At 54.6% G+C, this 26,476-nt stretch overlaps 1 protein-coding gene and 1 long non-coding RNA gene across 2 annotated transcripts in view; both read right to left on the bottom strand.

Moving 5' to 3' along the window:
- The window catches only part of PRDM8 (PR/SET domain 8), a 4,328-nt gene extending 1,250 nt beyond the window's left edge, over nucleotides 1–3,078 (bottom strand). Inside the window, exons 1-4 of the mRNA XM_042026993.1 lie at nucleotides 2,893–3,078; nucleotides 1,273–1,493; nucleotides 824–1,055; nucleotides 1–620 (exon numbers count right to left, since the gene is read on the bottom strand). The exon at nucleotides 1–620 is cut by the window's left edge and continues 1 nt beyond it. Of these exons, the coding sequence (XP_041882927.1) occupies nucleotides 1–620; nucleotides 824–1,055; nucleotides 1,273–1,491 (1,071 nt within the window). The 5' untranslated portion in view covers nucleotides 1,492–1,493; nucleotides 2,893–3,078. The remainder of the gene's footprint in view (nucleotides 621–823; nucleotides 1,056–1,272; nucleotides 1,494–2,892) is intronic.
- Nucleotides 3,079–7,148: 4,070 nt separating this feature from the next.
- The window catches only part of LOC121664027, a 20,409-nt gene continuing 1,081 nt past the window's right edge, over nucleotides 7,149–26,476 (bottom strand). Inside the window, exons 2-3 of the long non-coding RNA XR_006015847.1 lie at nucleotides 22,631–26,395; nucleotides 7,149–7,614 (exon numbers count right to left, since the gene is read on the bottom strand). This is a non-coding gene — a long non-coding RNA (uncharacterized LOC121664027). The remainder of the gene's footprint in view (nucleotides 7,615–22,630; nucleotides 26,396–26,476) is intronic.

The raw sequence follows: 26,476 nt of genomic DNA, 5'->3' as shown, positions 1-26,476 counted from the left end.
GGGCTCGGGGCCGCGGGCCGCCTTCTTCACCTCCACGAAGGCGCTGCGCTTGGACTCGCCGGTCTCCGGGCTGGGCGGCGCGAAGAGGCGTCCGCCCTCCTCGAGCCCGCAGTAGGAGCCGGCGGCGCGGTACTGCTGCTGCGGGGCGCAGCCCGGCTCCTCCTTGGGCGCCGCAGGCAGCCCCGGCCGCTCGGCCGGGAAGCGGCCCCGCGCCGCGCCGGGCCCGCGGTCTTCCTCCTCGGGGAAACGCCGCTTCGCCTTCCCGGCCGCCGCCTCAGGGCCGGCCTCAGGGGGCGCCGGCCGCCCCGGGGACCCGCCGCGCCCGCCGCGGGAGTTCTCCAGCTCCCGCGCCAGGTTGTGGAAGTCCGTGGAGGGCTTGGTGCTGGCGGCGGGGCCGCCGTCGGGCCCGGGGAAGGGGTGGTGCGGCGGCCCGCCGGGCTTCCCGAACTTGCCGGGCTCTTGCTCCTTGCCGGCGCCGTCCTTGACGCCGGCGGCCTCGGCGGCGGGGCCGGTGTCGGGGCCGTGCAGCCTCTTGGGGCAGCGGAACCGGAGGTGTGCGGCGAAGGGCAGTTCGAACTGGAAGCGCTGGCTGCACTCAGGGCAGGCGAACGGCGGCGAGCCTGCGTCGGGCGGGCACGACAGAGAGAGAGAGCGAGAGAGAGAGCACCGTCAGCCGGGGCCGCCGATGGGCTATCCGCCGAGAGTTTAGGGATCGGGAGCTGGGGATCCCGAAGCCGACCGCCGCCTCCCGATTCCCCCCGTCGGCGGGGATCCCCCTCCTTCCTCCCGCCCGGGACCGCGGGCGGCCGCGCGCGGCACCCACCGTTGGTGCGGGCGGGGGCCCGGGCCGGGCCGAGCAGCAGCAGCTCGGTGAGCTCCTTCCCGTACCACACCAGCAGCTCCTCGTCCTTGGCGATGCGGCGTAGGGAGCGATAAAAGAGCTGCCCGCTCTTGATGTAGGCCTCCAGGTTCTGCTCCTCCCGCTCCCGCGCCGACTGCACCAGCCGCAGCCACATCAGCCCCTCCGACGAGCCGTTGGCCGCCGACGTGTCCACCTGAAACCCCGCGTTAATCCACCGGACCGACAGACCGACCGACCGACAGCACGGGCCCAGGCAAGAGTAGGAGCGGCAGCGGCGGCGCGGCTCTGCCCTCGGGGACAGCCTCCCGGCGGCGGGGGCTCCCCGGGCCGAGCTGCGCTCCGCGGCGGGGACGCGCTCGGGCACCGGCCGACGTGGCGAGCGGCTGGGCCCGGAGACGAGTGGCTCTTACCCGGAATATGTAGGGGACGGTGCGCTTGTCGGTGGACTTGAGGGCGATAAAGGCGATGCTGTCGTACAGGGACGTGTGGCTCAGGACGCAGGGGCCGAAAATGGCATTTTCTGGGATGTCGCAGGTGGTGTAAACGCTGGTAAAAATGTCAGTCAAGCACTGCTGGACCGTCTTGGCATCCCCGTCCCATATTCCCCGCTGGACGCCGGCGTCCTCCATCCCTGCGGGCGGAGAGAGGGGCAGAGAGGGGCCGTTACCGCAGCGGGTCCCGCTCAGCGGTACACCGGGATGCCCCGGAAAACAAAATAAAATCGACTTGAATTGCTAAATAAAACATTAACAAAAAACCTCCAAAAATTTAAAATAAAAAAAAAAAAGAAGAAGAAAATAAAAGAAAAAAGGCAGGCCAGCAGTTTATCCGGTGTGGAAAAAAATTGAAAGCAGGCTAGGAGCTGCGAGCGGAGGCGAGGTGCGGGGACTCTGCCGCGCTGATCAATTTTTTTAGCGATCGCGGCGGAGCCAGCTCCGGGCAGGGACCCGGGAATCCCACCGGCCAAGTGCTGTCCCGAGCAGGCGCCGGGCACCCAGCGGCGGCGGGTCTCTCTCCGGTAACCCCCGGAGCCGGCCCGGGCTGCGGGCTATGCCGGGGGAGCGGGTGGGTTCCAGTGGCTTGTCATTGTCGCCGATTGCGTGTCAGCTCACCTCCCGCTCCGCGCGACAAGGGGAACGTATGGCTGCTCATTATCATAATCCAGCACTTTCCCTCCGAGACTTTAATTAAAAGCAGCAAGCAGAGGTAATTATTTTTACCTCGACACGCTTATTTATGGAGCAGGGTGAGCCCCGGCTGCCGCGCGTTTCGAGGGGAGGGATGCGGTCGGCGGGCAGCTGGTGGGGCGCGGGCAGCGGGCAGGGTGCGGGGCCGGCGGCGCCGAGGCCGGGGAGGGAGCATCGCGCCCGGCTTCGGTGCCCTCGCCCTTCCCGACCAGATTAGCGCACGGCTGCCTCCCCCCGCCCCATCTGCCATCGAAATCCGTCATTTGGGGCTGGCTCGGGAAAAGACCGGTGCTCCTCCCGGTGCGCCTGCTGACGGCTGCCGCCGCTCGCACCGGGCACGGCTCCGCCGAGCCGCCGCTCCCCCCCGATTTCGGGGTACGACCGGGTCCCCGCACCGCCGGGAACTTCATACCCCCGGAGCGGCGGCGGGGGTCCCGGCCCCTCCCCGGGAACAGAGACCGGGGGGATGGCGCTCCGGCCGCCTCCCCGGCGCCCTCCCCGTTCCGCCGCTGCCCGACGCATCCCTTCCCCGAAGGAATGATTTCGGCAAACGAAACCACCGGCAGCGAGCGGCCCCCGCCGAACTTTCCCCCCGGCGGCGGCGGGCCCCGTACAGCTCCCCACGGCGCCGCATCCCCCCGACTCCCCGGGCCGCCCCCGGCCCCGCGGCGCTGCCTCCCCCCGGCCGCCCTTTGTCCGGGCCGGGCGGCGCCGGGGCCGCTCCCGGAGGCTCCCCCGCCGGTCTCCGCAGCCCGGGCAGGGCCGCCGGCAGCACGGCCATCCCCGGCATTGTTCCCGCTCCGGGGCGGCGGGGAGTGGCGGGGCCCCTCCGCCGGTACTCACCAGGGACGGTGGGGATAATCCTCGCCCCGACAGTGGCACAAAGGCGGCTTCGGGCTGGCTGCCTCGGGCTCTCAGCGCCGCTCCATGCCGGACCGGGCCGTGCGGGCGGCGGAGCGGGAGGCGAGCGGTGCAGACGGACCCGGTGCAGTGAGGGGCTGGCACGCAGACACACACTTTTTGTTTGCTGCACATAATCTGCCCAATGACGCGTGACAGCCCACGTCCCTCCCGTTAACCCCTTCAGGGCTGCCCGCTCGCGGCCCGCCCGCCCCTCACCTGGACCCGCCGCCACCGGGCACCTTCGGGCAATGGGGTGGGAAACGCGGGGCGCGCCCCCCCACCGACCCTCTCCCGGGGCAGCGGGCGTGTTTGGGGCCGCGGCTCCGCGACTTCGGCCCGGCGGGGGTGCGGGGCGGGGAGCTGAGGTGCCCGACGGCCGCTCCGCCCGGCGCTGGGATCCCGGCGGCGCCTTCCCGCCCTGTCCCCGCACCTGCCAGGTAGGGATAATCGGACACGCAGAAAAAAACCTCCTCGACGGGACGGAGGCGAGTGGGGATGCCCTCGCCCGGCTCCGCGGAGCGGCCCTCCTGCGCTGCCGGCGCCCGGCGGAGGCCCGGCGTGAGGAGAAGCTGCACCAGGCAGCCCCGCGCTCCCCGCCGGAGCCGGGTTCCCGCAGGAGCGGGGCAGAGGGCAGCCCCGGCCGGAGCCCCCAGCCCATTCCCAGCCATTCCGGGGCGGGGAACGGCCACGGGCTTCCACCCTGTGCACGCGGGGCTCCCGCATTCACCGACACGCGAGCACTCATTTCTGTGCCGAAATAAGGGGTTTACCGCGTGGAAAAGTGTTTATCGGTCCCTCCCTGATCGTCGTCATTTCAGATACAAAACAGATTAAAAAAAAGAATAATTAAAAATAGAATTTGAAACCCTTTAAACTAAACAAAAGGAGAGACAAAGCGTTTTCCAGGGGCGAACGGAGCGGGCTTTGCAATCAGAGAGTGGGCTGATGTTTGGCTTTCAAATTCACTTATTCTCCACATAATTACGATTTCCCTTGCATTAGGATTAAAGGCTGCACATAATATGCTTTCAACATTTATCTTATTAATTCGACAAAACCCAGTGTCTCCTAAAACGGAGAGTCTCATAATATTACAAATATGGGAGTCTGTAAAAATCTGGATGTCAATTCCTGCTTCTAATGTGGTGGGGTTTTTTTCCTATTCCTGGTTGTTTTTTTTTTTTTTCTTTTTTTCCTTCAGTGCTGCAGCTTTCCCTGTACGATATAAATTGTCCGAGTGACTGTCATTAGTGGGGGGAAAGAAAACCTACGCGCTAATTTTATTAGCGAGGATTTTAAGGGACACCACGGCACATAAACGATCTCGAAATCGCTTCGGCATGATCTAAACTACCGAAATTCCCTGGGACTGGAAAAGACCGCGGCGGAATTTCTGAGCTTTTATCCAGCCTCTGATGCTACTCTAAAAGGGGATCCCAGGGAACAGCATCCTTCGACCCGCAGAAGGACACTGAAATGGACGCAGGCTCTTTCTTTCGAAGTTTCTGCCGGGGGAGTGCCACTGCCGGGAGCGCCCACCGCAAACCCCGGGGCCCCGCAGAGCCCCGTGCCGGCGGCGCTGCCCCAGCCTCCTGGAAATGCCTCACCGGGATTTTTGGGGGACACGGCGCAGGTGCGGTGGGCCCGATCCGGCTCCCGCCGCGCTGCCAGCGGGCGCGGTGTCACCCTACGGGGCCGTGCGATCGCTCCCCGCCGCCTCCCGGCTGCCGCACGCCCCTATCTCGGTAGATACCTGCATTTTCTATTCGCTTATTTTTCCAGAAAACCTCCTGCGGAGAGCCAAGGACAACCAGGGCTGAGGAGCTCCGGCCGTTTTCCCAGGGAACCCCGCAGCCGGCAACCCCCGCCACTCCCCGCCCTCCAAAAGCACAGCCCCTGCTCTGCCGAGCCCCTCTCGATGGCACCAGCACGGCACAACCAACTATCGGGCAAGGGAACGCCCCAGGAGCAGCGGACAAGCCCGGCACCTGGGCTCAGAAGGGGTTGGGCTGGCGAGCCAAATTCCCACAGACAGGCCAGCCCTCACGGGCATCAAGCCCCGGAGGGGTGGCCCAAGGTCCGCTGCTCCCTGGCCGGGACCTGGATTCAGGCGGCTGCAGGGGCCGAAGGGCTGGCAGAGTGAGGATGCCCGGATGCTTGGACATCGTTATCACTAACCACCGTGATAACCATTGCGTTATCATGGGGATGGCTGCAAGGGACGGAGAACCTGCTCCCGGGGGTGTCAGTCTTCTCTTTCCTCCCTGAGCTTCACCCAGGAAGGGAAGAGCAGAGAGACCAGGAAAGGCTGCTCAACCTGCGCTCAGAGACACTCCTGCATCCTTTGGGAAACACTGCCTGAGTTGTGACATGAGCCAGGCCTACGGGTGTGTGGTTACTCCTATGAGGACGTGCACACACAGCTGAGAGTGAGCTCCCAGGTGACTGCAATAAAGTCACTCATAAAATAAAATCACCGAGAGAACACATGAGTTCCCAGAAGCTCACGAGCCCAGCCACACTCACTCCTGCGGTGCCAGGGCACCGTGGGGAAGGGGCACGAAGGGATGCTCAAAACTGCCTTGCTGCCCTCTCTGCCTGCTGCTGCCCGAGGCAGGGTCAGCTGTGGTCCCCAGGAGGTGCACACCAGGTGGAATGGAAAATCCACTGAAAACGAAACGCGGAGCCACAAGCTTTCCTGGTGCCTGGAGAAATGCAGCCAGAATGGTTCCCTTCCCTGGAGACAGACAGGCTCTGTAGTGGAAATAAATTGGGGCCTCAGCTGAATGGCAAACCGTCCTTTCTGCTTGTCACCAGGCTCGTGGATGGCGCCTTTCTTGGGGAAGCCCTGTGCTGGGGGTGCCAGAGACATCACCAGCACACTGCAGACACGGCGCACGGAGGAACGGTGTTTCTCCCACTGCTAGTTCTGCCGAGCAGCATGGGGATCCCACTGGGAATCCTCAGACCCACAACCAGATGAATGTTTGCCTAGCTCCAGGTCCTTGCCAGGGCCAAGGCACACCAGCAATGTCCTGTCCTGTTTCCAGCTCAGCTCCCAAACACACCGGGCGTGCCTGTCACTTGCTATTCCCTCTGATCCTTCAGCCTCACCTCACCAATGCTGGACTCCCAGGTCAGGTCACCGCCACGCCACAAAACCGCTAATCCCTAAAAAAGGCTGGACACCAGCTTCAGCTGTGGTTCACCCCAAGGAGCAAATGCTCCTGCTCCCCAGGAACCCCAGCGGAGTCTGACATACCTTCCTCACCTGCTTTCTCATGGTTCAGCACACCATAGGCACCTCGGCTCTTTCCTCGCCTCGGATGGTGCCCAAACTTCCCCTCTACTTTCTTCCGAGCAAACACAGAGCCTAGTTAGAAATATTAATTTGCATATTCACCAAAGGGTCGCAGAAATATATTTTTTTACTGACCAAAACCTAGACCACTGAACACAATATAGGTGGCTGGTGAAAAGGTTCATACATAGCCCACTATCACTGCTGACTTTCTATCCCAAAATTATTTTTCTCAGCCTTTCTGCTTCTCCTCCTTACTTGGCCTGACAGCAGCATCAAGGTTTAAAACCTGGAAAGCTTTCACCTAGCTTCACCTTCCTTTAAGTGTTTAACAGCCTGACAGAAGACATGATTGGCTATGAAGGACAGGAAAGGGAGAGAAATGGAAGAAGGGGAACCCCTGCAGGACTGAAATCTGCTTCTGCCTCCTGTACACCCTCGGGCCTTTCTGTCCCTGTGTGCCACCACCAGCGTCCCACGCTGGGGCTGAGCCCACCCCACTGCACGGCCCTGGCCATGCCTCCATGTAAGGCCAGGCAGAAGCCACACTGCAGCTGAAGGACAGCACAGAGGACAGGCCCCGGAGGGACGGTCCCACAGCCCTCGGCCCAGTGCTGCCCAGTGTGGGGTGCATGGGGTCAGGCAGTGCTGGGCTCCATCTCCTCAGGAGACCTGAGCTCAGAGCGGTGGCCCGGACATCTCTTTGGTGGCCACATGGCTTCCCTGCTGTCGTGTCCATGAGGATGTCACTCACAACTCCCCACTGGACACTGGGTGGCCGTTGAGCTATGTGTGGCCAAGCCTTGGCAGGAGCTGACTGCCCAGCATATTCCCGTCAGGTGGATAATCCCCACGCAGGGATGGCCTTTCCCTTCCTGGTGCTGCCTGGGGGCTCTGAAGGCCTTGGCTTCTCCAGTGAGTGACAGTCCCTAAAGTTAGCAAAGGTTTGCTAAAGCCTGGCGCAGAGGGGGTGGGGAGAGCAGTGAAAGGACAGACAGACGGGGCAGGGGGCGGGAAAAAATAAAGATGCTGAGCATTTCAGCTCCAGCTCTGCTACAGCAACTTGACGTGGGGTGTGTGAAGGAGCTTGAAACTTAAAAAGATTTATTTTCTCTAGTCATAAATCTCATCCCGTTGTTCCTCTGACCAACCAAGCATGATAAAGTCCTTTTCCATAAAGTATTCAGTATTAAAGCCACAAAGCTCACCCAATCAGTAGCCATCTGCTTCTCCCATAACTGCTGCTCCAGAAGCAGGGAAAAGCAGCCAGAAGAGAAAGGGCACCACTGTTACGGCTCCGGGACAAATGAGGAGGCACTGAATAGCAGCCGAAACCTTTGGTTTGCCTTGTATATCTGTATCTATAGAGACAGAGGAAGAAAGGAAGCATTATATTGATACAACAATTGTAAAACAAAAAAAGGAAGAGGCATCTAAAGGGCAATACAGCGGGCATCAGAGGGCCCCGCGGGGAGGGATGCTCGCAGACCTTTAATTGCTTTGCAATTGAAAGATAAAGAGGCCGAGGAAAAAAACCGGGGAGAGCGGCAAAGCGACCTGCGTTACACGGTGCATCGGCGCCTGAAATCTCGCAGCCAGCGAGCCGGAGCATTACGCATTGGGGTACGATATTCCCGGGACCGACCCCCCCAAGCACTCTCCCCGGCTGCATCTCGGCTCGGCCACGCCGCACTGAACTTGGCTTCCAGCCGGCTGGGAGGGAACAACCCCCAGGCTCCCCCCTCGGAGCTCCCCGTAATGTAGGACACGTCCCGCAGCCGCCCCGGCCTTCCAGGCTGCCCCCGGAGGGTGCTTGGGGGGACCCCTCCGAGCTGCACCCCCGGCCGAGCCGCTCCCGGGCGCACAGAAAAACCCGGCAACGATGTCACCCCAAAAAGGAGAGTGTCGGACCGAAGAGGAGGTGCAGAAGCCTGGGGGGGCTGCAGGAGCACCGGGCGGGCAGCGCCCACCCGAGAGCGGCCCCCGCCCCTTGCCGCGCCGCCGCCCGCCGGGCAAACAGCGGGTTAATGACCGAGTTAGGTCATTAACAGATTTACGTCCCTGAGAGCCGGGGGTTCCACCCGGGACCCCACTGCACGCTCTGGGGAGGGGACATCGCCCCCAGCCCGCGGGGACACGGGCAGAGACCCACGGACACGGGCCGGGATTAGCGGCGGCGGGCCGGGATTAGCGGCCGCCCGCTCTGCTGCCGCTCTCCGGGATTACGCCCGGATTAGGAGGCAACCCCGTCCTCACTCCCGCGCCGGGCGGGGTGAGGGGGAGTCCCCGAAGCTCGGAGGGTCTCGGGGCGCCTGGGGGTCGGTGTCCCCCCCGGCCCCCCGCTGTGCCCGGCGAATGCTGCTTCCCTCCGATGGAGGGCAGGAGAGGAAAGACGAAGCCCGGGATACTGCCGGCGGCGAGATGCAGGTGCCAGGCACCTGCTCGCAGCCATCCCAGATCCCGGGGGGCACTCAGCCCCCTGCTCGTTTCCCCATCCTGGGAGCCGGCGGGAGGCTGGAGGGACCAGCAGGAGCTGGGGCTGGAAGCACAGGGGACCAAAAAAAAAAAAAGGTGGTGGGCTTTTCTTTCAAGATCCCCTGGCACGTGAGTGAAAGCAACACAAATACGATTTTTGCACCGATAAAACCGGGGTCGAGGACTGGGAGACACGGATGCACTTCCCTCCCTCTCTCCCTCTGGTTTCATTTCTCTTGCAGAGCACAAGCGGGACCGAACGCCACGTTGAAGGCACGAGTCACTCCCTGGCTTTTCCCAAGCACTGTCGTGTCCAGCAGCCCTGTATTATGTCAAAAATCTGGCATGGCAGGCAGTGGCACATCTGCTAGGTGTGGATGACATTCATTAGCCAAGGTTCTCTGCTAAACGGCCTGCCAGAGTCTCAGCAGCGCTGCCCAAAGCCAATCACTCGTCGCTGCCAGCTCAAAGGCAATCCTGCTTCAGGGATGGCTCCTTTCCATGCTGGCAGGAGAAACAGAGGAAACAATGCATTTAGATGTTTGGGACGTGAGCAGGGTTGCACATGGGAGCAGCAAGCAGATGTAGCAGGAGAGGAGATGAAGTTGTGAAGTGTCATTTAATAATTGCAGCACAAGGGAGATGTGCTGGTGAGCTGAGGTTTGGGAGGGGAAAGCATTAACCCCTTTCCAAACCACAGGGCAGACACTGGTGGATCCTTTTGGAAAGGAAACATAATGAGGCTAATGCAGCAAATGGCCTGCTTGTGCTCATGGAGGACACAGAGAACAACGCAGGAAGCTCCATGCCAGGACAGCCGGGAAAATGGCCCAGGCCAGGGGAGGGAGCTGCACTGACCCGCTCAGTGGGCAGCCTGGCTCAGGTGTCCTTCCCCTCTGGGGGTCTACCTGCTGCAGCCTGGACAGCCGCCCTGCTTGTGACATAGTGGGCTCAGTGGTGGCCCTGACAGCTTGGTTCACAGCCCAGAGGGGCAGCTGCACACCCAGGGCAGGCTGGGCACTCACCGGCCTCCCCTATGAGAGATGTGGAGATCAGAGGTGGAAGGAAGGGGCACCTGCTTGGCACCGCTACAAACATCATTCTCTGGGAAGAGAGGCTCCCTTTTTCTCTGCTCGGAAGCTCTGGGAAGGTACTTGATCCTACAAAGGAATTAAAACACCTCAGTCAGAGATAGGCATACGAATGTTAATCTTCCCCTCTTACGAATTTAACAAATTTACAACCACATAATGAAGCTTGAATTTGAGCCACTAGGTGCTTTCCAGGGAACCTGTGAGGCAACCTCAAATAGGTGCTCAGTGAAAGCTCCCCTCAGCCCTGCTTTCCCTTAGCTTCCATTCTGACTTCTATTTCTGTTTACATCCATTCAGGTAGTGGTTCATAAAACGTGTGAGATGCTACCTACACACACACATGCAGCTCTTGCCTCAGATAATTCCTGTGAAACAGCCTCAGTTTCTTAAATGTTCCACTACTTTTGCTTGCACCGTGAAAGACCACTGGCAGCTTGCACTGCCTTTCCTGCTTCTTTCAGCCAGGCAGGGAATTACAGGCTCCTCCCCCAGCGCTGGCCTCTCTGCAATTACCTGTGCTATTAAACCCCCACGTACACCAAGAGCCCTCCCAGGTCGGCACAACCGTTCCACGGTGGAGCCCATCTCTGACACCACACGTGCTCTTCCCACAGGCAGCGGCTTCCCCGACGTCCCCTGCCTGGCCATCTGCGGCACAGCTCAGCTGTGAGCCCTTTCCCTCTGCTCCCACCTCCCCAGGAAGTCATTCTGCTCCGGCTGCATTCTGGACTGAGTCTTATTCACCCTTCTGTTTTTGTGCTGGGTTTGTCTCTGTTTTGGTTAGTTGGTTGGCCTCAACCAAGGAATGTCTGCACATTATAAGAGATTTCCCCAAATTCCTACCTTTTGTGGTTTAACATTCGCTATACTGTGGGAGCTTGGGGTGTGGGTTCGGACGGTCGGGACGGACGGTGACGAGAGATCTCTATAGTCAGATCTTGGAACATGCGGTTTATTGCAAAGGGCGTGGGTATAGGGGCACTGCTTAGAGCTGCAGCTGGCAGCTCTGAGCAGGCCCAAGAGAGCAAGAGAGTAAGCGGGTAAGTAAGGAGAGAGAGAGAGAGAGAGAGTGTAAGAGTGTGCGAAGAGTAAGAGAGGAATGGAAAGGTGAAGTCCTGGTTACAATACAATAAATCATCTTCTGTACTGAATATTCTAATTGTCACTAACCAATCTAATACAAGATACAAATCCTGTAGCATTTACATACAGCCTATAAGAGTCCTTATATTACCATAGAGTGTTACATCTTAACTTCTAAAAACTACTCTTCGGACCCCTTCTGCTGAGCTAGTAGGGTCTGCTCTGACCCTTGGACCTGCCTGCAAGCAGAGGGTATTGTTCAGTCAAGAGGGGATTACCTTCAGTCGGCCATACCATTGTTTTCCAGTTGTTCAGTAACTAAGATTTGGTATTTCAAAAGTGGCTTTCATTTCGATGTCACCTGTAGTTTTCATATTCCCAAAATCTTTTGTCAGGCAATCATATTTATAAGGCTTTCCTGTTTCATCTTCCCCAACACTATACCACACACACCCCAACACGCTTGTGGCAGAGGCTGTGTGAATCCCATAACCTCCCATCCTCAGACACTAGAACTGGGTGGCTTTAAGAGCAGGAGCCAAATCAAGAGACAGAGATGCAACGCTTCTCCCGCCTCTCCAAACATTATACCTTCGTTTAAATATGTGAGTAATCCCATTGGATCTACTCTGGTGCTTAAAGTTAAGCCTATTAAGTGTTCACGGAGCAGTGGTCTGCACACAGAGCAGCCAGAAGAAAAGGGAAAGGGGAGAGCAGGGCACTGCTCCAGCAGGGAGCCATGGAGGCAAGAAACACCTCCCTGCTCTCCTTCCCCTCAGGGTCACCTTCTCCTCCGGCTACTCCCGACAGCCCCAGCACCAGGCTCCCCTCAGTGTTTGGCGCTGCCGCCGTCAGCGATGTGAGTGCAGTGAAGATGAGGCGAGACGGGCGGGGTGGGGGGTGGGGAAGTGCTTTAAAAACTTGTCAAAACAAAATCCTGGATTCATTTTTTAATGCCAGGTTGGGCTTTGCGGTCGCCGTGTTGGAAACTATATTTTGGTTTGTTTTCAAGATGCTTCTCATAAAACTCATTGTGTTCATCGTCATTATTTTCAGACAATGACATGGGAGAGAGAGCAGAGTTATCCCTGCTCCTACAAGGAGGGCTCTGTAGGAAAGCACTCATGCACGTAGTTTCCTTTGCTCTCCAAGGATTTCAAGCATGTACTTAGATTTAAGCCTGAGTACTACTTTTTGTAAAAGGAAGCATCTCTTAGAAACAGGACCTGATTCAAAACCGGCACATCCATGGAGCTCTGGCTCTTGACTCTGCTTCAAGCACTGGAAACCTCCTGCCTTGGCCGCACAAAGCCATGTCCCACCCTTTGATGCATTTCTTGGCACGTGCACATTCTAATTCCCGACACCACCCTTTCTTTCCCTTTTCTTAGCTGGCTTTTCTCTGGGCACAATGCATTATGTTTTCCTGTATGTACTACTCCATACTGCTTGCACAATGTTTTGCATGATCTAATATTCTTTGTTCAAAACTGCAAAAAAATCTAAATAAAGACTATAGCGTGTCGCATCAGTATAGGCATCAGCTAACGTTTTCCACGACATATGGTACTTCAGAAGCCATATGTACCACTGTTTAGTGATTCTGGCAAAGAGGCGCAGAATGGTGAAATCCAACTGCCAGGATTTCTGAAAACAAATATGTAAATGCTCCAGTGCTTTTGTTATTCATAACATACCTCTAACACAGCACATACAATATGCTGTTCATTCTGTAACGAGTATACTACTAAACTATATTTGCTTCCGTTCTCATTTTAAAAGATTTTTTTCTTCTGTATATGATTCCGCCATCCTCTTTATCAAAATCAATCTAAATTGCCACTCAGAAAAGGCAAATTTATCTATTTTAAAGGATACGCTATGGGGAAGATTGGGTACCTACGCAAGGGTCTCGCATCAGAACAAAGACAGACGTTATCTCTGCAGCCTGACGAGTGGAATGAAAGCAAGGAAGGGAAGTGCACTTAAGCAGATCAGTTGTGTGGAGCCAAGCTTGTTCAGCCACGAATAACCTCCCGGGGAACACAGGTGGGTTGGCCCCGCTCGCGGGCTACTGCAAAGCAAGCAGGCGGACACAGCTTTTGTGAACAGGCCCTGGGAAACAATAGCTGGGATGGAAACTGAGGACTTCAGACATGTGGTCCAAGGCGGATGATGGCTGCCGAACTCTGACCTGGGCTGGGATCGGTCCTGGTGAGCCAGGGCTCGGCCAGCAGCCACGGACAAAGGGGAGGGTCTGTGGTCAGGGGCTTGTTCCCAGAAGGGCTGGCAGCACCGACACCGAGGTGTCGGGGCAGTGCACAGGGCTCACAAGGAGCGCTTGCGCATCACTAAAGGCTTCAGACCCCACCAGCCAAGGCACAAGCCCTCCTTCCAGAGCCAGCACCAGCAGGTAAACAGGAATCCACAGGATCAAGTCTGTTCACAGGTCACTCTGCAGCTCGCTCCTGCCTCAGAAGCAGGGCTGATGTACATCCCCCGAGCTGGCACACAGCACACCACAGCCCCTGGCAACACCAGAGGACCAGGCAAACGTCGGCAGGAGGGGACAGATACCAATGCCTCCAAGAAACACGTGGTTTTTCCAGTCTATTGCTTAACTTATGTAGCTAAAAACAACAACAAACCCATGACTCCCTGCACATAGTCTCAGCAAAATACTGCCACCCTACAGGGTCCTGAAAAAATTCAGCCGTCTCCAGACACGAACAGCGTTATTCAAGACACACAGATGCCTTTTTCCCAAGAGATCGAGGACTGCTGCTCCTTTCTTTGCCAGTCTTGCACTGCATCATCCCACTTCAGCAAGCACAACCTCCCCCACCAGGGTCCCGTGCCCACTGCTGCTTCTGCTTGACTTCGCTTGCACATCAGACCTGCTCATTACCTCCTGTCTGCTGCCAGTCCCCAGTGCGTTATCCTGAGCTGCAAACCATCTGGGTGCCCAAGAAATTCCTTTTTGGTAGGTTTTTTCCCCCTGCAACATAAACTGGGATCCCACTTTCCTCCTTTCCAGTTACAGAGGTACTCTGTTCTAAAGCTTAAGCCAGATCTCTGCATGCAGCCAGGTCGTTCACCTCTAAACACTTTTTCTATTCTATCCTTAAAATAAGCCTTTATATTTTCCTACTTTTGTAGGTCCTTCAGCCAGAATCTGGTTTTTTTTTGCTATTCTGTTCTAGCCAGCAGGTGATAAAAAGTTGCCATAAGAAATGTTGGCTTTGAGCATAAGTGCCTGGATTAGAAAAAGAGACAATTAGAAAGTGAGAAGTGGCAAAAAGCTCCTAAGAAGCCAAAAATAAAAGAACAAACAAACATGCAATCTGGCTGTCAAAAAAAGCCACGTTTTTCCTTTACCACAGTAAAAATCAACATTGTCAAAATTACAAGGTATTTTGAAAGATAGGGAGTCATGGGGAGAGGGAAAAACAGTTCCACAGGGTCAAAAAGGGGAGGCTTGGAAAAAGCCACCTGAAGGAGCTGGCAAAGGAGGGGAGAGGGAAAGCCAAGCATGTCACAGCATACTGCCAGGATGCTGCACTGGTCCTGCAGCCGCCGGGTGAGATGAACTACCTCAAGCGAAGGGAGCCAAAAAAAGAGCCCGCTGATTGAGCTGGTTCACGTGCACCTGCATTTATGGCAGAGCAAAGGTCAGTCTTGTATCACCTCTTGTGAATCCCTCTTGAACGAGCAGGCTGGGGATTTGATGAGCTAAGGACGAAGATTTATCGACATGCCAGGGGTTGCTGGCCCTAACTCTTAACCCGCTGGCAGCGGCTGAGGCTTTTCATTAAGGGGGGCTATGCATGGAATACTTGCAGGCTTAGGCTAAGAGTAAATGTGATCTCAGCCCACACAATTTGCCACTGCCTAAGAGACAACAGATTATTTTCTCTCAGCACCGAAGTCAGCAGTCCCCTGGAACCTTCTGAGCAGCCAAGGGCACAGAGGGGATAGTGAGGGGAAAGCTGGCAGGGGTCTCGTGGTACATTGTTTGTCATATCCGTGAGCTCTAGATGAGCAGAGAAAACCCAACAGCCCCTCTAAGCCGTACTCCTGTGCTCTGGACGCATCCCCTTTCTGGAGTCAGGCAAGCACCCACTGCCACTGTCAGGACAGGCCCCTCTCCAGGGCCATTCACAGCTCCCATCTGCAGTCTCCCTGTGCCACCACAAAATCTGACCACTTTTAAGGGAGAACAGTCTTCATGTGGGATATAACCACCTGCACAGGCTTGCTCCCTCTCCTAAATCCCCTGTCTTGATTGCACAAACAACTGTGGTTTCAGGAGGAAAGAATAACCTGAGGGGTTTGATATTTACAACAACACATCCTTTTGCCTCTCCTATCACTTGTTTTCATTGACGTCCATGTCTCTGCACCCCAGTCCCTCCACATGGATCGCATCCTCTCTGACTGCCTGTACATGAGCTGCTGGGTTATTTTTCCCCTGTTCTTCCTGGGACGTTTCTATGAACCCTGCTGCATCCATCATACTCTTGTTTTACAAGATCCAGCTCCATTTTGAAACCCTTGAGCATTCCCCAGCAACTAAAAAAAAACAACTCCAAAACATGGATTATGGGGTTTTACACTTGGTGCTCTTGCACACTTCACACTTGTTCTACCTCTTTCTTTTCCTGTTGCAAACTGAATTCCCCATGGTGCTGGCTGAGGGCACAGGGGCAGTTAATTCACTCCCTCTTCCCTTCCTGCAGCCTCTTGCAAAGCTCTCAGCTGCCCTCTGCTTCCCTCTTCGTTCAGTTGAGAGATGCTAAGATTTCTCACCCGAGAGACACCATCCCAAGGAGCTTCCCAGTCCCTTTGGGACACACACCGCCATGCCCCTTCAAGCACCTGGGCTGCAGCAGGCACAGCTGGAAGAGCCAGGCAAGGACTGGGAGAGGGATTCCCAACAGGCTCTCCTGCAGAATGAGTGAATAATCTCTCTCCCGCAGTTAGTGCCAGCACTTGCTCTTTGCCAGTTGGCAGAGGGTACCGCTTCCTTTTCTGAGGAACACTTAACATCCACCTTTCCCCCATCCCAAGGGGAAACCACAGAGGCTGGGGGGAGCCTTTCCATGCAGCCGGGCATCTGAAGGAGCTGCAGGCTCGGGGAAGGAGGAGGAATCCAGCAAAGAAGCCAGGTTTTACTTCACACACTTCTTTTAGCTGGAGCGTGTCTCTCCCTTACCTGAGAGTTCCCATGGGAACACAGAAGGGCAGTGTAACAGCAAATTTTGGAACAGGCACGTCTGCGAACAACTTCTGATATAATATTTGAGTCCTCAGATGTTCAGCCACTTGCACATACTGCGCGAGCGCCTGATTTGCATGGGATTTGTATTTGTTGGTATTCACATTCGTAGGAGAATGCATACATTAGATTAATGTCATCACAGTTTATGGAGATCATCTGTGCCACAGCACCAGCTCAGGGCTCTGAATGCGTTCTGTGCCCTGTGGCACATGGCAGCCCCTCCTGCCCTGCCAGGGCCACCGAGAGCCGGAACGGCTGCGCCAGGCTGAGCTGCAAGGTGGTCCTTCTGGGCTCTCCTCTTTTTAACACAAAAGTTTAAAGATCATTTGGAGCAACTGTCTACAATTGCTTAGCCACCATTCCAAAGGTAAAATTTATCCAACTATTTGGATTTATTCTCTTATATTTGCTTGTATGAACTTACAGCACACTCCACACCCACACTTTCAGTGCCTACTTAAGGACATTCAGCTGTCAAACAGACCTACTAGGTGGTCCCTTTTTGTCTCGCAAGAGCATCCCTCCCTCAGCAAAATGGGATGGTTGTAATTCCCTCCCTGTTTGCCATTACACCTGGGTGCTCTCATCTGCTAGACAGCTGCAAGCTGTCACTAGAGATGCTGTTCTCATGGAAGCGTTGCTGGGCTCAGTCAGACGCTCTTTGTAAAGCAGATGGAACACCTCAGAAGAACAGCACTACAGCAACAAAAGCTCATTTTCTGCTAGGGAATTTCTGTTATTGGGCAGTGCTTCTATCAGGTGACTTCACACCCCAGTGAGCCCACATGCCAGCACAGCCTAATGATGATTCTGTTAACCTACTTCCACTTCTGAGGCTCTGCAGTTCTGCCCGCTTCCCAAGGCTGGCGACCGGCCCCTTTGCCATCTCTGCACTTCCAAATCACACAGGAGCAATAGCAATGGGATCTCAACCCCTGCTCAACCAGCTCAATCCCTGCCACCCAGGATTTCTGATGGACCAGGATTTCTGCTCCGTCCCCACAGAGCCATGCACGCACGAGCCTCTCACGCTGGCATCCACATCCGAGTCACTCATCGTGCACGGGATCTGCGTCTCAATCTCCATGGTGCAACCCAGAGGAAGCGGGTAGCACAAAGGAAGAGCGCGCATCTCCAGATCCGGTGATGATTTCACGCTTAACACGGTAACAGGCCAAGTAATACCTTTTGGTGGCCCTTAAAAACCTTTTTCTCTGCAGCACATGCCACCAGCCCATGCTCCATCTACCTGCACAATCCAGCTGCTTGCATTGCTCCTTACCCAGGCACAGCTCTCCCACCTCACAGCACAGCTCCCATCCCACAGTATTTGACACTCAGAGATGCTGTGGTATGCATAGCTCACCCCAGAGAAGGGCATGTCCTGCTCCAACATGGGTTAGCAGACACAATGTCAATTTATGGCTCTTACAAGCAAAGTCTTCAATATTTGAATGCCTCAGTCTTATCTTCCAAGCGATTGATACACTAAAAAACCTAGCTGGAAACCTCCAAGTGATAATCAGGCCCCTTAGATATCTCAGAAAACGTTGCCCCCGTATGATCTAATACCCTCATGACAAACAGCTCCCTATTTATCTTTATGATGGTTCCTACTTCCCACCAACATCTGTCACTGTGATTATGATCTCTAATGAGCTTCTAAATTATATCACAGCATTCTGCCTTGATGAGCTACATTCAGTGACTTTCATTCTGCAAGACAAGAAACACTTCCTACAAGATGCTGAATGAAAATTCCCTCAGCACAACAGCTGAAAAACTGGTTTGGGGATTTTTTTTTTGCCTGTTTTGCTTGGGTTTTTTTTTTTTTGTGTTTTTAGCGTTCTGTTTGGTGCTTCTTGTTATGCATCTTATTCCAGAATGCCTAGGAACTTTACAAATGAGGCACAGAGATTTGAGCCTTTCTATTGCACACCCCTAAAATCTCCACCCGAAGATGGGAACTGTCTCTCACCACACAGCAGCAGAGATGGCACAAATTTCTGTAAGGCAGGACAGGGGGAAGAACCCAAGCCAAGGCCCCAGAGAAACTTGCCATTATTTTTACGCTGGCTTCCAGTTACAGGTGAGGGTTATCTTGGGTGATGTATCCAGACATTTGGGATGCTGTGCAGACTCAGTTTCCCTGTGCTGCCAGAACGTAGCATTACACTCCACACCTCCCCCCACACACTCCTTTTCCCCAGTGACTGCACCAGGAGACTCCAGTATAAGTGAAACTGGAAAAGTGAGTATTAATCCGCAGGGTTTGCTGCCCTGGCTGCAAGGAACCAGTGCCACGGCTGTGGCCACTCAGCCTTACTAACACATGCCCATGCTGGCTAGCAATCTCTAGGGGACTTGGACCTCTCAGATCCACGCTCCTGTTGATTCCTCAGACAACACCAGCCCCACTCAGCATTCTCACTCAAACATGTTACTAACATGCACATCCAGTGTCACACCTTGCACTAATGTTACCAGGCCATCTGGAGTGTGTACAGGGAAAAGTGTGTACAGGGTGTCTAAGACAAGGACAGAGCAGGCTGATGTTTGTGTGTACAAACAGTTCCCCTGAGGCAGCAAGGTGCTGACTCCCTGCTGGTGACTCAGCTGCACCTTTCCCTGCTGCTCATCCAGGACCTGTGACGTGGCTCATGAGAGCAGAGCTCAGTAGAGTCTGATTTATGGGACAGGATTTATGGGGGCTATTCCTTACTTCCTGCAGATAAGGACCGACAGTGCTGATGAGCAGTTGGCATGTTTCTAGCTCAGAGGAGCTGTGCTCTCTCTGTAACTCCTGCCTGTGGCCAGCCTTGCACCTGGTGCTTGCAAAGCAGCTCCAAAACTACTGGGAGAAAACATGCTGAGCACAGGAAACTCAGGGGGGCACACTGTTCACCTCTCCCAGCCAAACTCTGGCGAACTGACTACCATTTCCCATAGTTCCAGCCTGAGCAAGCACTCAGGTGGCAGGCAGGTAACAGGGAAGGTGCTGAGAACACAAGCTGAGATTGCAATGCAGACCTGGAGAGGACAAACATTGCTGGCACACTGATCCCCACTGATGAGCTCCCAAGTAAACTTTATTTCTAAGGGCATAACTCTAATCGCAGAGCACTAGATTGGTTCCAAAGAAACCCTGTCTACCTGGAACATCTGCCCACTCACTGCAGCTGACACCATCTCCCATTTGTTGTGCTCTTTGTGCACCCAGGACCTTTCCAAGCCCACAGTGACTCTGGCTCCCTCTCTGAGGTGCAGCTGGTTCTGATGGTTCTTGCGAGGGCAGGAGCACAAAATCCTGGAACAACAAGCGAAACAAGTAAATGCTCCTGAGTAGAGGAAGAGGGAGAGCACAGGACTGGCAGGGAGCTGCTGAGGAGCTTATGAACCATGGTTTGTCTGTGCCACAAGATGAGCCACCGACTCATCACTGTCTCCGACTCAGGACAGGAAATGAGTTTTCCAAGGAGTTAACCACATCTTTGCATATCCTCAGCAGGGACTGAAGGCCCTTCCTGGTCAACATGCTTCACAACAGGTGCCTTGGGCTATGGTACCATGGTACCGTTGTACCATGAGTTATTTTGTTCTTGATCAGCTTTGCTGAGCAAAACGTTTCCTTTAAAAGGCCTTCTTACAGGCACAAGAATTCAATACGGACATGAAAATGCTGCCGCATCGGGATGACAGTGTAGTACCCCAGCTCTCCTGCTGTGGCTACTACTGTGTGGCAGCTCTAAGTGTTCCCCAAAAGCAATGCCAGGCACACCACCTTCTACAACCCGCTAAGCTGATCCATGAAAACATATGAAGCACTTGCCAAGCTGCTTCACTTGCTTTTCCCCGGGGAAAGGGACACGACCCTTCCTGCTCCTGTAGCATTTGCTGCTCTGCCAACAGCACCGCAGAAAATGAAGCCTGCAGTCCAGTCAGCACTGCTCCACCTCCACCTATCCTAACTGCCCAGACATAGGAAGAGAAAAGGATAAAATCTTAGATGACAGACAACAGGACACGAGTGCATACAGCACAAATTAAACTTTTCACATGTGGAGAAATTGAGGAAAAGGTAATTCAGAGTCACACAGATGTAAATACTAGTCAGATAAGACACATCCCAGCTGCTTCACTCCTGTCTTAAGGCCAGCATAGTCACACTGACGATCAGAAACCCTTGTCATCCAGGCAGCCAGGGGAGCAGCTCACACGAACAGGGCAAGGCTGATGTACGCAAAGTCACTGGTGCGATTCGGCTGGTGAATAACCAGGCAGGGCCATGAGTCAGCCAGCAAACACTCCCACACTCACCCTTCCTGCCCTGCGGTCTGACAGCAGCAGAACCTGGAGCTGACTGCAGTAAAAATCCCATCCCACCTTCTGAATGTGGGGTTTCCCCAAGCATATCCTCTAGACGGTCTGGCCGGAGTTCAGTGTACAAATCTTCACTAATCTGAAGTTACACGGTGGGCAGTGGAACCGTGCTGCAGCCAAGTGCAGGCAAGAAGGAAAATCACCCAATCAGGTTGGAAAGTACCTCTGATGGTTTTACCTCCTGCTCAAAGCATGGTCACCAAGTCCAGACCAAAAATCTAGGTCTCTGATGAGTCAGGCCTTAAAACCCCAAAGGGAGCTGACCCCAAATTAGCTCAGTTGGTGAAAGCCAGCTGCTAAACATGCCAGGGTTGTGGGCTCCATCCCCACATGGGCCATTCACTCCAGAATGGGACTCAGTGACCCTTATGGGTCCCTTCCAACTCAGAATATTCTGTGATTGTGATCCTGACTGCACCTCTGTGGCTGTTGCTCCCCAGTGCTCAGCTCTAGCTGTGTGGTGACAAAGCCCCCCTACATCCTGGTGCCTGCCTCTCCCAGCCTCAGGCACGCAGCCAGCCTGCCCCTGAGGAGCTTTGCATCCACAGAGGGTAATCCTCAGTGATCCCAGATCCATCCACTCCAGTGTCCACATAGCCTCCTGGACCAGCAGGGACAGTCAGAAGTTCTGCTGTTCCCACACTTGCCACGCCACAAGGACCTGCTCAAGCATTCCTTGGAGCTGTTTGACCCCTCCCAAGGGCTCTCCAGTCCCCCCCACTCTGCATGCCCAGCACCTAGAGCCTCACTCCACAGTGCTCTTTTCCTCACTTCCTACACAAAGCAGGGTCAGAGCCCTTCTCCAGCTTCCAGGCGGCACAAGCTGCCACCCAGCACCACTGCGGAGCCTCTGTCCCCTTTCACGGAAGCACCACCTCCAGTCAGCCCTCTTCCCATGTGCCCTGGCTTTTGCCTGCAGGCACGTCACTGCAGAAGCTCCACCAAAAGTCTGGCATCTCCCCACCTGCTCCCCTTGGTGCTACACAGCCCCAAGCCCTCCTCCTCCAGCTCTTTCCTCCACCAGGCTCCCACAGGCCAGACCCCTGTGCCAGCACCACATCTTCCTCAGGACAGCACCTGCTCCACCAGGCATAGGAAGAAGCAGGTACCATGTGGCCACCAAGGCCCCATATCACATCCGTGATGTCCTGGGAGTGGTATCTCCACCTCTCACTGCCCTGCAAACCTCCACATTACCTCTGTGCCAAATTCCCAAGCACCATCCTCTCTCACCAGCAGCACCAGCAAGCCCAGGTGACCCCCAGGAATAGAGATGGGAGCTGCCGGTACAGTAATCAGAGTCCCACAGTCAGGGAACAACAAACAGCTCCTGGTGGGTGCGGCTGGCCCCAGGAACAGTCAGGAGCAGTGACCCTACCCATGCAAAGCAGGACCTGCACGAACAGACAAATGCCTACTTCCACAAAGAGCTCCTGGGAGAAAGACGGGAAGTAAAAATAAATAAAAATTCTAAACCCCAAGAAGCTTCCTCAAAATGTCACGCAAGAAAAAAGTTGGAAAACCCCCCACCATGCCATCCAAAAAGCCTCTCCCAAACTGATAAAAGCCTCTGTTTAAATAAATAAACTAAATAAATGGCAAACATCAAAATTGGGGAGCCCCTCAAATTATGAGAGGGAAAGAAAAAGAGAAAAAAAAGGGGAAAGAAAAAACTCAAATAAACTTGCAAAAACCATGGAAAGGAATGGTGAAAAGTTGAAAAAGGCACCAGCAGCAATACCGGCAAGGGAATCTCCCTTGTGAAAAAACAAAGGGGAGTGTGTTTTATCCCCAGTTCCAAAATTCATCCCCCCACAGACGAACAGTCTCTTAAGTGCTGGTCTCGGCTGAGTGCCTACACCTGTCTTGGAATGTTCCCCCCAGCACACAGCTCCCTGTCAGCAGGCACGCTATCCTGTAAGAGGTAAAACAAGCCAAGCAAGTGGCCCAAATCCCAGTGGGTTGCCTGAATTTTGTTTGTTCCCAGTTGAATTTTGTTTGTTCAAAGCATGGGCCAGGTGTTCGGGCACACAGAGCACAAGGCTCTTCGTGACTATCACTCACCCCAGCCTTGCAGCCGGAAGAACCTGGCACAGATGACTTCATGAAACCAAATTAGGGGTCATGCACAAGAAAGGACATTGCCACAGCTCTGGCGTAATTAGGGCCCATCATCATCAAGGACAGGAAATTGGCACATCTGCTTTCCGGGCTGCTGATCCAGCAGGGGCTCGGGCACAATGTCCTGCTGCAGCCCGCTGGCCCTGCAAAAATAATGCCCCGATTGCCCCCAAACAGTGGTACAAGCAGTTGTTTTATCACTCATCCTCCCATTTTCTCTTTGCTCTTTCTGTCCTAGGGCTGGGAGGGCAGAATTGACACGATGCTCTCTCTCTCTCTCTCCTTTGCAGCACTGAAGGGGCCAGGCCGGATTGGTAAACAACCCTTTTCCTCCAACGTGACCCCAAACTGAACACAAGTGATGTTTCTGTTCGGATGCATCCTCAGACGGTTTGATCCTGCCCACCTGGAGTCAGTGATAAAACTGTCACAAACTGGATGGCTGCTGGATCACGACATGTGCTCCTTTAAACATGACTTTTCTTCATATACTACTGAGAAATGTGTTATCCTTTTCCTGGGTTGCACTGTTTGGCGGGGAGAATTCCTGCCTGCTCCATTCTTCTGTCTCCCTGGCTGGGCCGCTGTTTCCCAAGAATACCAAAAAGGGTCACTACAACTCTAGGAGTTTGTGCTAAACTCCCAGCCCTGGTGATCCCTGGGCTCTGCTCAGAGCCAGCAGCGGCTTCCAGGCCAGAGTGGGATTTCCATGTTTTCTGTCCTGCTTTTTTTTGCTCTCCCAGGCCAAGAGTGATTTATTTTTATTCTGTGGTGGCTTGCACCAGGAGAGCCCATCTTTCCCTCTTTGTTTTCATTCCTTCTGCTTGTCTGAGCACCATGGAAACAAACAGCTCTGGAAAAGTGGAAACAAGCGGCCTGTCCAGGGCATTGGACAGCAGAGAACCACAAGAAGCACAATGGAGCCTGCTCCACTTCCGCTGAGGCAGGAGTACCAGGGATGATCCTGGTTCCTGGGGGCAGCCGATGAGTCAGCGTGCACACAGCAGGGACATTGCTCCATATTCCCGCACTTATACCTTCTCTCATCCAACACACTGCTAGCATTTGGGTTTCCTGGTTGCTGGAATTGAAGGGTTTTTTCCCCCCTGTGTTTTTCTGTGCGTATTTTCAGTGGGCACTGTAAATGTTTCTTGATGTTGAAAAGGAAAGGCTATTCAGGAATTCTGAGCTTGCATAATTCCCAGATTTGTCTAGACAGATACTTTCCATCTGGATGATGCAGGCAATACCACATGGACACGAGAGTTCCTGTGTTACTTAATGCCGTCCTTTTTATTTATTCATTTCTACACTGTTTTACAGGATGAGCACAGGCACAAGGCTACAGCTGTAAAGGGAACAAGGATTTGTAGCTAATCCTTCAGGAGGCAGCTCTCAAACAGCTCCTGCATGTTGTGTAACTGCTGGAGTCCCTCTGGTTTCTCTTTCCTTTTATGAAGCATGAGACTTCCATGTGTGGTTCATATCCTGTGAGGGGAGAAGAAAAATATTCTCCTGTGAGCTGCCCTGGCTCAAGGCTTCCCATCAGCATCACCCGTCCTTGGGTTTGCACAGCTCAGGGTGTCTGGAAGCGCTGGCTGGTGCCAGTGCTGTGGAGCTCTCCCCTTCCATGCTGCTCCCGGATCATTTGGGAGAAGGGCAATCCCGGACTTGAGTCAGAAAGGAGATTTAATTAATCAGCATAGCAGCCACAGACACACCCAAGTTTCATTTTTCCCGGACAAAATGTTGGCAATCACTGAGCATCCTGAAAAAAACAGCCTGGCTCACAGCTGTTGGGCGGAAGTATCCTGGACCTGAACTGGATTCAAGTAACAAAGCCTTCCTGACCCTCTGTAGTCTATGCAAAAGGCAGCCCGTGTGGCCGCACCAAGGCGCTGTTTGACTCTGGTCCTGAGGTCACCTCACCACAGCACTGAAGGATTTCCACCCCCCAGGCACCACTTTTCTGTTGCAGCATTCCTGAGGACTCCCGGGCAGGGCCAGGCTCACAGCCAGGTTACACCAAGGGTGACTTTTTGTTCCAACTGCTCACTCCCCAAATACGATGAGTTTGGTTTGGCACCATTTGCCTGAGGTCTTCCTGACCTGCCTGGGCCAAAAAGAAAGTGGGAATTGGTGGGTGTTAAGGGACAACATGTGGGGAAATCATCTGCAAGTGCTGGAGATGCAGAAGGGAACTGTGTAACCCCAAAGGTGCTGTAAGCTGTTCCGTTTACTATTTTCTCTGCAGTAAACCTTGGCAGTGAACTTGTGTTCATCTGCCTGTCGACCATCCACGTGAAAACTTCTGCTTCTAGAGCTGGGTTACTTTGAAGCTGCGTTTTTTTGAGAGTTCTGTTTTAAATGACTGAGGGTGGTTTCGTCCCAGTCCCCCTGGTTTCCCGGCCGTCCCAGCCTCCAGGCACAAGAAGCCAGTGTAAAGGAGGTCCTCGTGCAAGTGACCTCGATTCCAGACGGACAGGATGGAGACTGAGGGCAAGCTGTGCCTGTTCCAGATGCGGAACCAACACCCAGAGGCAGCGGGAGACTCAGCTGGGGTTGGGGCAGAGGTCTGCAGCTGGCTTGGGTCCCTTGGTGCAGCCAAGAGCATGCGTCGTCCCCTCCTGCTGCTGCAACATGGTCTTTGTTTTGCCATTGGCAAGCTGCCGATGCCCCGTCCGGCTCCTTGGACATCAGAAAGATATCAGCTCAGGAGGCTGCTTTCCTGAGGGTTTGTGTGTGCACACAGGGAGAAACGCCCGTCCCGACGGGGCTGGGCACCCCGGGCCAAGGTTTATGCAGCACTGTGGCGCTGGAGGAGGGTGGGGAGAGAGCCGAGCATCAGCTAATGAGTTCTGGGAACCGGGAAAGGAGGCTCCAGGCCCTTGTGTGAACAAAGCCAAACGTGGGCAAATAGCCATGAGCCACTGCCGTGTACTTCCTACGTGCCTATCTCCCTCTCATCCAGCCGTTACAGCAAAATAGCCATGATTTATCTGCTTCTTCGGCAGAAACCACTAAAGGCTAAAAGAGGAATTCACACACTTGGAAACAAGTAAAGAGTGAACTGGCAGTGGTGGCTTGTTCTAAACACAGTGGGTCACATGTGCTTGAAGCAAGATTTCCAACATCTGGACAACATGACATGTACTCCCAGGCAAGGCGAGTGCTCCTGGGGCTTGGGGTGGACTCGTGCAGCTTGGAAAGCTGGAGTGCAGCTGGTTTTGGGAAGCTCAGCAAGCTTGCTCTGTCGTCCCACACGCCTCTGCACGGCCTTTCTTTTGGCTGGGTCTTTGGCGAAGCCCAGGCTGCTCTGTATTTAATCTTCCATGTTTTGTGTATCCACAGGAACTGTGAAACACTGCTTGTTTACCCTTTGGCCTTGCTAGCTCACAGGCTTAGAGAACTTTGTGAGCCAGATCCCTGGCTGACAGTATTCACTGCTGGTCCGTGGGCCTTGGTGAAGTTTCCAGCTTGCATCAGAGGGAGGCTTGGCTTGGCGTTGGGATCGGCATGGAGAAGGCACTGTGACACGGATGTGTCAGGTCAGAGTGCTGTGGCTACAACAAACCATCCAGAAACAGCAGGAATGGGGATGAAGTGAGATGAAAGGAAAACTCTCCAGCAGGATGACTCTGACTTCCCTATCTCCTCTTGTGAAGGGAAGAGCAAGATCCTTTTTGCTGTCTGATTCACCTTCACAGCCTGTGGGAGACACATGATCCCTGTTAGGTCGGTCTTTTTTCTGTTTCAAAATCACAATTCTCCGGTGTTTGTGCAATCCCC

This window comes from Corvus kubaryi, unplaced genomic scaffold, assembly GCF_017639235.1.
Source record: "Corvus kubaryi isolate FWS band 111438036 unplaced genomic scaffold, C.kubaryi_AGA036_p1.0 37292, whole genome shotgun sequence".
In the NCBI taxonomy this organism is placed as follows: domain Eukaryota; kingdom Metazoa; phylum Chordata; class Aves; order Passeriformes; family Corvidae; genus Corvus; species Corvus kubaryi.
The sequence above is the reverse complement of the archived record's forward strand: the minus strand, read 5'-3'. Positions and strand labels throughout refer to the sequence as shown.